Source organism: Schistocerca piceifrons, chromosome 1, assembly GCF_021461385.2.
Source record: "Schistocerca piceifrons isolate TAMUIC-IGC-003096 chromosome 1, iqSchPice1.1, whole genome shotgun sequence".
Lineage (NCBI taxonomy): Eukaryota > Metazoa > Arthropoda > Insecta > Orthoptera > Acrididae > Schistocerca > Schistocerca piceifrons.
The window spans coordinates 836,830,332-836,842,763 of NC_060138.1; the positions used below are offsets into that span (position 1 = coordinate 836,830,332).

Here is a 12,432-nt window from a genome sequence, read left to right on the forward strand (position 1 = left end):
TTACGTACCATTCGTACGGCTCAAGCTATGGTATTGCTGAATTTATTGTGTGGGGTCCGTACCAAAAAGGATAAACGTGGAATCTGAACGTACACAAATGACGGTTCCTCGAATGGTCATTGGTTTGTTTGACTCACGGAAGAACCTCATGGAAACGTTGAAAAATCTGAACTGGTAACAATTGAAGGTGGATGCAAACTACCCTGCAAACGCCTACTTACAGTTTCAATAATCATTATTTAGTGAATAGTTTAGGATGTTTTACAGTCAAGACAAAATTCTATTAACTCTGTGCACGGCCTTTAAACCGTTCTTTCTTCTCGTGCTGTGAATGGAATGGAAGAAAACGTAATACGTGACATAATGGGAAGTACAAGTAGACAGGATATAAGATGTGGACAGGGAATGGCAAGAAAAGCATTTCTGAAGAAGAGAAATTTGTTACCATCGAATACAGATTTAAGTGTTAGGAAGTGGAAACATGAACGGTAAATAGCTTAGATAAAAAGAGAATAGAAGCTTTCAAAATGTGGTGCTATAGAAGAATGTTGAAGATTAGATGGTCGCCACGTAACTTATGAGGAGATACTCCACATAATTGGTGACACAAGAAATTAGTGGCACAATTTGACCAAATGAAAGGATCAATTGATAGGACACATTCTGTGACATCAAGGGATCATCAGTTTAGGATGGGAGGGAAAAGTGGGGGGAGGGGGGGGGGGGGACGGTAAAAATCGTAGAGGAAGACCAAGAGATGAATACAGAAAGCAGGTTCAGAGTGATGTAAGTTGTAGTGGTAATTTGGAGATGAAGAGGCTCCGCACAGGATAGAGTAGCATGGAGAGCTGTATCAAACCAGTCTTAGGACTGAATAAAAACAACAACAACTATGCACAACACAATCACTAGCAAAGTATAGGTGTTGATGTACTCCAATGAGTACATTTTAGGGAAGACAGAGATTTTGACAGCCAGGCATGTGGTTCACCTCTACCAACCTACCTCTTCCGGAACTTTACATTGACTGGTCTTGTGTGGGAATTTCAAAATACGCCGGTGTGCCATCATGTACAAACCACATTTCTTCACTGATATAAGTGGTATGCCAGCATTTTTTGCAAGAAACTCAGGTACCCTCTGACTCACAGGTGAAGAAGAAGCAAACCACCATGGCTGATGACAACATACACATTGTGCTGAAAGTATTCTCTAATTCACAGGAGTGTGTGATAACAGAATCATCTTACATGTAGCTGTTTGCACTTTTCAAAACAGTGTACATGGAGTTCTTCGTCAACAGGGTGTATCTTGTCTCTCCCCCCTCCACACACACACAGGTTGGGAGGGAGGGAGGGAGGGAGGGAGGGAGGGAGGGAGGGAGAGTTGTCTACATTTAGTAACATTGCAGGTTACATACTGACATTATGAATATACAGAATTAGTAACAAGTGCAATGCTGCAAAGAAATGGATTTCGTCTACCTTCAGGGAGAAAGAAGGATAGCTTCGGGATTGATGAATCAATGTACCAATAAGCTTGTGTCATGAGGGTTTCAGTGATCATCATGTTACTCAACGTGTTAGGTTTGATGAAGTTGGAAGACCACAATGCTCTCTTTAAGCAACGTGTGCTGCATTTGTTGGAAATATATTTGTATCATAAAAACAGTTTGTTACAAATTCTCTTTCTACCTTCCCATCAGAGTGAATGAAAAACACTGTAAGTGACAGAGTGCAGATCCTACGCAGCATTTTTAAAAATTGGCCATCTGAGAGTAACTGAATCTCCAGAACTTTGATACTGTGTCATATAAAAAAGGCCAACTGATTCCAAAAAATGAAGGGCAATAAAGGGATAACAATGTTCCTCAAAATAAATGTTATGAACTCCAGCACCTTACTACATAACTTATGAGAGATCGTAACAAATGTTTTTGATAATGTTTAAAATCCCACTGACAATGACATCACTGGAGATTAAACGCTAGCTCAGTTTTGAAGAGAATAGAAACTCACTAAAATCTCTTTAAACAAAGTGTGTTAGCATTGGCCTGCAATGAATTAGAGAAACTATCCATTTATAGTATTTACAGATATAAACAGAGCTTTAGAGAATGATGACTGGCATACACTCTGTGAAATTTGAAAGGCTGGAGGGATAAAGTAAATGGAGCACATGGTTATCAACAACTTGTACATTAATCACAGTCCATTTATTACCAGTCAGACAGTGGTTGAGAAGGGAGTGGGATGGTGTGGTAGTCTGTCTTGGGTGTTACCAAATCTGCAAAATGAAAAATCAATAAAGGAAGGCATGACAAACTCTGGAAAGGGAACTAAAGTTCAGGGAGAGAATAAATAAAAACTTTGAGGTTTGACAGCGACATCTTGACAGGATTTCAAAGATCACTTGAATTAAGTGGATAGTGTGATAAAGAGGTTATAAAATGAGCACCAAAAAAAGTAAAACAAGGGTAAGTTAATGTAGTAAAAGCATGTTTGGTGACACTGAGGAAATTAGGTTCCAAAATTAGACGCTTAAAGTTGTAGAAGAATTTTGCTATTTGGGCAGCAAAGTAATTGATGGTGGCCCAAGTTGAGAGAACGTAAAACACTGACTGGCTACAGCAAACAAAACATTTCCATAAAAAGGGGGAAATTTGCTAACACTGAATATAAATTTAAGTATTGGTATGTCTTATCTGAAGACGTTTTGTGGAGTCTGTGCTTGTACAAAAGTGAAACATGGATGACAAAGAGATCACACAAAAAGAGCATGGGTTGATCTAATAACTCACAATAAAATACTGAATCAAACTGGGAAGAAATAAACTTACAGCACAAATGTGCTAAAAGAAGACATTGGCTGGCTACTTTCCATGGCTATGTTTGGACAGTTTTCTGTCCTCCTGCATATTTCTTAGATCCTAGTAACAATGTTGTTTTTGGGGAAGGAGACCAGACAGCGAGGTCATCGGATTAGGGAAGGGTGGGGATGGAAGTCGGCCATGCCCTTTGAAAGGAACCATCCCGGCATTTGCCTGGAGCGATTTAGGGAAATCACGGAAAACCTAAATCACGATGGCCGGACGCGGGATTGACCTAGTAACAATGATATTTTCTTCCATCACCTCTACTATAACATTCCACTCTACACCATCAGCCATTATCATTGCATATCAAAGCCTTGAAAGGAGCTGCGACTTATTCTGAGGTCACTTATCATTAAGGAAAAAGTGTCTGATGTGCAGAAGTGTGTAATAAGGATTATATGTGCTGTCCCTCTACAGTCTCTTGCAGACTTTTCTTCACAATACATTTATTTCCTTAAGAACTTTGTTGTCAAGGACCAACCAGTATGAAAACAGCAGTAGCATGTTTCTTAATGTGTAATAACAGAGAGAGAGTAGTGTGTGCTGTTCTCTATTGTGTGTTTCTGTACTCTTTATCATCCATGCTTCACTTTTGTACAAGCACAGTCTCCACAAAATTATCTTCAGAAAAGACATACTAATACTTAAATTTGTATTCAGTGTTAACAAATTTTCCCTTTTTTTTGGAAATGTTTTGATTGCTGTAGCCAGTCAGTGTTTTATGTCCTCTCAACTTGGGCCACCATCAGTTACTTTGCTGCCCAAATAGCAAAACTCTTCTACAACTTTTAGTGTCTCATTTTCGAACCTGATTTCTTCAACATCACCAAACGTGCTTGTACTACATTAACTTACCCTTGTTTTACTTTTTTGATGCTCATTTTATAATCCATCTACAAGTGAGTTGTTGCCTTTCCCTTATATTATGTATTGCTCCTTCCAGGAATTTCTATTATTATTCAACTATAAATCACTGTAAGCATGTGGGGGGATTGGCAGTGTGGGGAAGGAGGGTGGAGGGGACAGAGGGAATAAACTACAGCAACTTAAGACATAATGTAAATGGCCAGCATGTTGCCTAGTTTTTTTCAGTGGGAAAGTGTACCATAAATTCAAAATTAACTTCTTCCACAACACAGCAAGAAATAAAGCAATTATGACCTACAGAACTTCCAGATAACTATAACCAGAACACTGTAGCAATACTATCAGAATTAATCAATATTTATCTTTCACTTTGAAACCTTACCATTGATATACACATCCACGCACATCCTCAAACTTTACGATTCATGGTGAAAGGTAGTGAATATAATATGACAATACAAGCTGAAGATCTTGGATTTTGGGGTTTTACGATAACAAACAATGTTCTACTACCTAATGGTGTTGAAAAATAATGAAACAAAAGCCATGTCGATACAGGATTGTAAATAAATAAATAATTACCACTAAGAATCACATTAGAAACAATATACAAAACAGAATACTCAAAAACAAATATGTAAATGAACAACAGATAAGTAAGATGAAGTAAAGGTAACTACAGTATCATACAGAAAGGTGAAACAGAAATCAGATTATACATAACGGTTAACTAAAATATGAGCCACACAAACACTTGGCATAGAATCAAAGTAGAGACGGGCGTTGAGAAATGAAAGGTATAGAAAGCGCAAAGCAGATTATGTAATTGAATGACGGTTTACACAAACTAGATGCATCGAATGTGTGTGTGTGCGTGTTTTTTTCACAGACTGCCAAACTTGCCAAATAGCTGAGAAACTACAAACGGTTTTATTTATAACACGTCACCATTATACAGTAAACTGGAAAAAAGACCCTGCCGTTACAAATGATGTAATCTTCATGGAGGAAGAGTTATACATGATTGAACAAGTCAGGCGTTAAAGTTCAGTAGAAGTAGGCCTAAACCTCTAAATGACAGACTCCAGAAAACTCTTTGAACACGCAAATGGTTTTAAAGGCGTTATAACGACTCACATTGCACTTTATAATATTAAAATTTGAACAATGTAGTAAATTCGGATCAATGGTGTAGTGTGATAAATCTCATTAATGAGAATTTTTTATTGTTAGCAATTTCCACAGCGTTGAAATTCGTTAGTAACAAACATCTACACATGTAAAAAACAAGAGGGAGGTGTCAACAGATGACATGAGGTCGATTTTCAAAATTATTTATTGATGGCAATATGAACAATCTTGATATGTCAACTTTACGCACAATCGTCAGATTCTTGCATAATTGTAACGCAAAGAAAAGGTTGGTTACGAAATTTGATGTGGCTCATTTGTTCCGCATGCGAGATCTGTTTGTCCACCTGTCACATCAGTTGGTTCCAAAACCACGGCTGTTAACTCAGAAACACGCGGAAATGACGGAACTTCCGAGCAGCAAATTTCTGTTTCCACAGTTGGTAATATATTTTTTGTTTGCTTCGCCACCTTTAGGTTATGGGAACAACCTAGCTGTTTAATTTATACCAATACTTCCCTACATAAGCACTAGTTTTAAATAAATTCACCTAAACATGAACACTAGTATTTACCTAAATCATCCATTCCAGATCTGTGATGGGGACGGCGATCACGCGGCTTTCAGTTGTATTCAGGCAGTAAGCTAATAACACCCACTTCTCGATTGTTTTTGTACCATACACAAAAAGTCACAAATCTCAAAGTTCACCGAAATCACGATACTTGTGCTTCTCTTTAAGCACAAATATTGCGCTGTGCAGTTTGCACACAATCAAGATTGCCAACGTTTGCGAATGTACACCACTGTGTCAAGTGTCAAATCAACTTATGGTGTAAAGTGTTTGGTGCTAGTAAACTTATCATTGAACTTTTGACGAGCAGCGAGTCTTCCAGCACCTAGTAAATATTACCTGACGCAGTGTTACAACAGATGTACGTGACTATAAAAAGAATTTGAAAGCATGTACACACGTTTCACATAAGGGAAGTTTCAGAATGTTAAATTCCACAAGTTGAGGCAAATGTGCGGGTGATTATAAACATAAACTGCAAATAACCTCAAATTAGCGTATTATGAACACTACCATCTCATGTTACTGTTATTCTACTCTTGCGGCATGCGATACCTACCGACACGCCATAGCATATGACATGACACTCTCCACTAGAGAAAAAAAAAAAAAAAAAAAACTTGTCGAAATAAGTTGCGTCGAGCAATTGCTATCCTCTTATTATTGGCACAGTTACTAATGTTTTGGAGGCTACAAAATGAAATCGCACATTTTGATTAGAAAGAGGATGATAGTGCAATTATGTAACTGACTTTAATTTAGGATTTTCAAAATGAACTTAAATATAAATTTACACTTACAGGAAAAGCGATGGTAGATCTACATCATGCCACCCCCCAGAAGGTAAACTAGGAAGTGCTTCAAAGGCAGTACAGAAAGTGACATATTCTTGTGTGTGTGTGTGTGTGTGTGTGTGTGTGTGTTTAACTTCAATTTCTCATGTAACTTTTTTTAAATTCTACAGCACCATAAAATTTGATGAGAGTTGTTAAACCCAGAGAGATTCCTAACTTCTTTTCATTCATTACATCTCACAATCTTGCCCCTCTGCCAGGCGTAGTATTTATTTATTTATTTTAATCACCTCCTCCACTCTTTTTATGATTGAGTCCAGTGTGAGCCTAAGACATGTTGTTGAAGTCACCAAGATTTATAAGTACATTTCACCATCACATAATAATACTATTTATCTATGTAATCGTTCATACCATTTCATTCGGGAGTCTGCAGTGCTATTTTCCATTCCTTGTCAATTATGTTCTATGCAGATAGCATTTGATTTATTTATTTGTTCATACAGGGATTGTCTCACAATGATATAGCAGTGATCATCACAGTACAATGAAAAATAAATGACTGGAAATATACATAGGATATATACATATGTTTATATGAGGATAGGACAGGTGGTCAGCTGTGGCCTTGCTGAATGAAAGCTGCCTCAGTCGGTTAGTCCCTGTTCTATAATATTCTTTACTTTACACACCATTTGCATCAGATAACTTACAAGATAAAACATAGCTTTAGCACTGCATCACTGCACACAGTAAGGGCACACACACTCATGTTTGTTTAAAATGTCTTATTGGTCTTAGCCCCTAGCATGCTTGTTTGTTGGAATATAAACCTTTGAGAGAATTCATGTATGAACAATAAAACAAGATGTAAGAGCTTTCTGACCATACCACTTTATCTATGAAACTTTTTCTTTTCTTTTTTTTTTTTTTTTTTTTTTTTTTTTTTTTTTTTTTTTTTTTTTTTACACACTCACTTCTAACACTCAGGATGTACAGAATAATCGTTTGAAAAGAACTTGTGTCATAAACCATACTACACACCAACTACTTGTTTTTATTTTATTATCAATAAAAGTTTGCAGGCGTTTTGATTCAGTCCATATTCAATTGTACAGAATCCTAACAGTCAATAAAATCATAGGTTCTGTAGCTTGGTCCATTTGAATAAAATTATGGGTGTATGACTGTGTCAAATGTGTTAAAACTACCTATATTTTGGCTGTTTTTGCATGCATCCTTCATCAGAATGACAATTTGAGTGTGATGGTTACTGCTTCCTACATTTACATTCATACTCTCCAAACCACCATGGAGTTCAGGGCAGAGAGTACCTCCCATCATACCAGTTATTAGGGCTTTATCACTTTCCATTCAGATGATTTAATCGCCTCTATGCAGGCTTGATCCTTAAGGGAGCGACATGTAGGGGGTTGTAGTAAATTCTGTGACTCATCACTTAAGCTTAGTTCTAGACACTTTCCAAGTAGGCTTTTGCAGGGTAGTTCGTGTCTACCTTCCAGAGTCTGCCAGTTCACTTCTTTTAGCATCCGTGTGTGTCTCTCCCATGGTTTGAACAAACCTGTGACCATTTCTGCTTCCTGCTTCCCCTTCTTGTTAGTCCTATTTGGTGTGCATCCCACACGCGAGCAATATTCTAGGATGGGTCGCAAAAGTGTATTGTATGTGATCTCCTTTGTGGACTGATGATGTTTCCCTAGTATTCTAGCAGTGAACCATAGTCTGCCATCTGCTTTTCCTGTGACTGAGCCTATATGATCATTCCATTTCACATTTCCTCAAATTGTTACACCCTGATATTTGCAGGAGTTGGCCAATTCTGTTACTACTCATTGATATTGCAGTATAGGATGCTACAGTTTTACATTTTCTGAACTGCACACCTTTAAATTTCTAAACATTTAGAGCAAGTTGCCATTCTTTGCTCTACTTTGAAATCTTATCAAGATCTGATAATATTTGTGCAGCATTTTTGAAACAGTATTTCATTATAACTAACTGCATAATCTGTGAAAAGTCTGAGGTTACTATTAAGATTGACTGCAGACTCATTAATATACAACTTGAAAAGGAAGGGTCCCAACACACGCTCCTGGGGCACACCTAAAGTTACTTTCACGTCTGTCAATGACACTCTGTTCAAGATAACATGCAGTGTCCTCCCCACTAAGGAATCCTCTATCCAGTCACAAATCTCACCTGATACATCACGTGATTGTACTATTAATAACACGTGTACTGGCAAGTGAGTCAAATGCTTGCACTACCTGACTGTCTTGATCCATGACTTTCAAGATGTCATACGAGGAAAGTAAAAGTTGGATTCCATGTGATCGATGCTGCTGGAACCTATGTCCATTGGCATGGAGGAAATGATTTTGTTTGAAATACCTCAATACATTTGTGCTCAGAATAAGTTGCTACATATTACCTGAAAATGGCTGGGCTTGCTGGCATACTATATTGCGACTGGGTGATAGGATTAAGGGGAAGGGATGTAAGATCCTTACTGTCGAGAATACACTGTATTAATTTTTATTGGTTGTCATCAACGAACATGGTGGAATCTGCCAATGTGACTTTATGCTGCTTAGTAAGGAACAGTCACACTGATGAAAGCAGCTTGTAACAATAGCTGATACATTGGTAGTTCATCACAAATGATGCACACACACATTTGGAAAATTTTTATTGATACTAACAGTTAATCTCCCTTAGTGCATACAGTGTATTTCTGCTTCAAGTTCATTGGTTTATTTGTCTTGATTTCAGCCTCATCTAATTTTTATTGTTTGGATTATTATTAGTATTTCTTCCATCATTTATAGTTACATGTATAGCTACAGCTACATTCTGCAAGCTGTTCCAATCGTGACTGGTTCGTGGTAAGAATGATTGCTGATGAGCCTCCTTGTGGCCTCTAATATTTCTGATTTCATCTTCATTGTCTTTTTGAGAGATGTGACTAGGAGGAAGCAGTATACTGATTTACTCTTCTAGGAATGTATGTCTACGGACTTTTTTAACAGTAAAGCACACCATGTTGCAGAACACTGTTCTTTGGTGTCTGTCACTGGAGTTGGCTGAGCATTTCCATGACTTTTTTTTTTTTTTTTACCAAATGGACATGTAATGAAATGCGCTGCTCTTCTTTGGATCTTTCCTATTTCTGCTCTCAATCTGTGATTAGGATTCCAGCCTGTTACAGGTCCCAGACTGATGAGCAGTGTTCAAGTTTTGGTCGAACAAGGGTTTTGTAAGCTATCTCCTTTGTTGATGGATCACATTTCCTGAGGATCATTCCAATGAATCTTTCTGGCATCTGCCCTACCTGTATTTTATCAAAGTAACCGCTTCCAGTCATCATTCTGTAACCATATAGTCATACAGTAATGGGTATATCTGTATATGTATACACACTATGTTACATTTGTTTACATTGAGGGTCAACTGCCACCTTCTGCAGCAAACATCAAGGATCCTCTGCAGGCCTTCCTGCATTTTGCTGCAATTTTCTAGCAATGTGACTTCTATGTACACAACAATCAAACAATGGAAAATCCAGGATAGAATGTAACAATGCCAGAGGAGGGAAGTCTGCAGTGACTGCAGACGTGTGTGCAAGATGCGTTTGCGTGAGTATGTGTGCGTGTGTGTCTACTGCTGACAAAGGCCTTAATGGTCGAAAGCTATTATAGTATGAATCTTTTTGCTGTGCCTATCGTGACTTGGCATCTCCGCTATGTATACAACAGTGTCATGTGCAAAAAGCCTCATGGAACTTCAAACATTGTCTACTAGGTCTTCTATATTTATTGTGAAAAGTAAAGGTTCTATAATACTCACTTGGGCTATGCCCAAAAGTGACTTTTTACACCTGACAATTTCTCTTTGTTGAGAATGAGATGCCATGTTATGTTCTCTAGAAACTCTTCAGTCCAGTCATACCATTGGTCTGATATTCTGTATGCACTTATTTTGTTCACTAAGCAGCAGTGTGCCTTCTAGAAGTTGAGAAACATGGCAACTTGGGTGTTTATATCTACTCCTTTCTGGATGTTGTGGATGGACAGAACAAGTTGGGTTTTACAAATCGTTGCTTTCGGAACTCATGTTGATTCCTACAGAAGAGACACTCAGTCTCCAGGAATTTCATAATACATGAGCATAAAACCTGTTTCAGAATTCTACAGTGGACCAACGTCAGAGATACAGGCCTATAGTTTAGTGTGTCTGTTCAGTGACCCTTTTTGTAAGTGGGAATGATGTGCTTTTTTCCAGTCATGAGGAGCTCTTCGTTTCTCCAGAGACCTACAGTACACTGTTGCTAGAACAGGTGCAAGTTCTTTTGCATGGTTTATGTTGGTACCTCTTCAGATCCAGTGGCCTTTTTCGGTTAATGGCTTCAGTTGATTTTCTGTTCCGAAGTTACTTATTTCAATATCTGTCGTTTGTCATTTATGCAATGATTTAAAGGAGAATCACAGTGTGTTCCTATTCTGTGGAACAGTTTTAGGAAAGGACATTTAGGATTTTGGCCTTTTCTATGTCATTTTCTGCTTCATTGCCATTATGATTATGGTCACAGACTGTTTGGACCATTTACTGATTTAAAATAATATCAAAACTTCTTAGGATTTTCTGTAAAGTCAGTATACAGAATTTTACTTTCAAGTTCATCGAATGCCTCATGCATGGCTCTTCTTATGCTAATTTTGGCTTCATTTGGTTTTTGTCTGTCTGTGAAGCTTTGCCTACATTTAAATTTGCAGTGAAGCTCTCATTACTTCCGTAGCATCTTTCTAATGCGAAAGCAAAGAGAAATACATTGCAAATTTTAATGAAGTCATCAATATTAGCTGATTTGCTTTGTTTATTTATCCAAGGATCGTTGCACAATGATATAGGATTTGTCATAATAATATGGTGAAAATAAATACCACAAAATATACATACACACACAATATATAAATATGCTTATACAATGACAGGAAAGGTGGTTGGCCATGGCGTTGAAGGAACAATCTATCTTGGCATTTGCCTGAAATATATAAGAGAACCATGGAAAATATATATCAGAATAGCTGGATGGACCAATCTACATCCTCCCAAATATGAGGTCAGTGTCTTAATAGTTTTGCACTTCATCACTGCATACAGTAAGGATATCCATTGGTGACTCCTGGACCCCAAACATGTTGCTATGCCCTTTGCATCAAGTCCAATCTGTCTGGAAAACTGACTCAGGGCTTCATAACATGCAGCTATTTCCAATGCACATCTTGATGTCCTCCCCTCAGTCCGCCTGAAAAACTGAGTCAACATACTCCCAAGATGAGCGAGACATTGAGCTCAAGAGAGTAACACGAAATTACTGTTGTGCACTATTGATATTGGCATCCTATCTTTGTTGACACATGATTGCCTTGTAAAATCATAGGATTGTGATTAAACAGTGGAAACTCCAGGTGGGAATATCAACAGTGTACGAAGAGACAGATTGCTACTTATCGTAAAGAAGACACATCAAGTTGCAGACAGGCCTCCCATGTCAAAGACACCAACCACTTCCTTCACCGACTCTCCACTATCCCCACCCCTTTACCTCCAGGATCCGTACTCCACGCCACCTCCCGAGATACCAACATCCCTCATGCCTATGGTCTTATCACTATTGAATACTATCTTTCCCAATGTCCTTCAGACTCCAAACCCACTACCTGATTCGTCATACACGTAACTAACCTTATCCTAACCCCTAGTAATAAAGGCACTTTATAAAAAGGGATAATGTAGACAATTTTAGACCTGTTGATCATTTTGTTTCACATAATTTTCTATCAAGTGTGTGTGTGTGTGTGTGTGTGTGTGTGTGTGCGAGAGAGAGAGAGAGAGAGAGAGAGAGAGAGAGAGAGAGAGAGAGATGTGTGCTTGCTTGTGTGTGTGTTTTTGTTGCTTTTACTGATGAAGGCTGTGGAGTATCTTTTAATTGTGCCTGTCTGCAGCCTGATGAGTCTTCTTTATGGTAAGTGGCAGTCTGTCTTTTCCTACATTGTTTAGATTGTGATTGTGTATTGTAATGTGACAGGGTGTTGCAGCTATCCCCTTTCGTTATTAACCACTGCCCTGAGTCCTTTAAGTCATCTTTAATTGTGCAGTGTAACTGACT

General features: G+C 38.1%; 1 protein-coding gene and 1 long non-coding RNA gene across 2 annotated transcripts in view; one reads left to right on the plus strand and one right to left on the minus strand.

The window, feature by feature from the left end:
* The window catches only part of LOC124714763 (leupaxin), a 496,191-nt gene extending 490,603 nt beyond the window's left edge, over window positions 1–5,588 (minus strand). The window contains exon 1 of the mRNA XM_047243050.1: window positions 5,449–5,588. Within this exon, the coding sequence (XP_047099006.1) occupies window positions 5,449–5,461 (13 nt within the window). The 5' untranslated portion in view covers window positions 5,462–5,588. The remainder of the gene's footprint in view (window positions 1–5,448) is intronic.
* The window catches only part of LOC124714830, a 35,878-nt gene continuing 29,021 nt past the window's right edge, over window positions 5,576–12,432 (plus strand). Inside the window, exons 1-2 of the long non-coding RNA XR_007005643.1 lie at window positions 5,576–5,809; window positions 6,251–6,326. This is a non-coding gene — a long non-coding RNA (uncharacterized LOC124714830). The remainder of the gene's footprint in view (window positions 5,810–6,250; window positions 6,327–12,432) is intronic.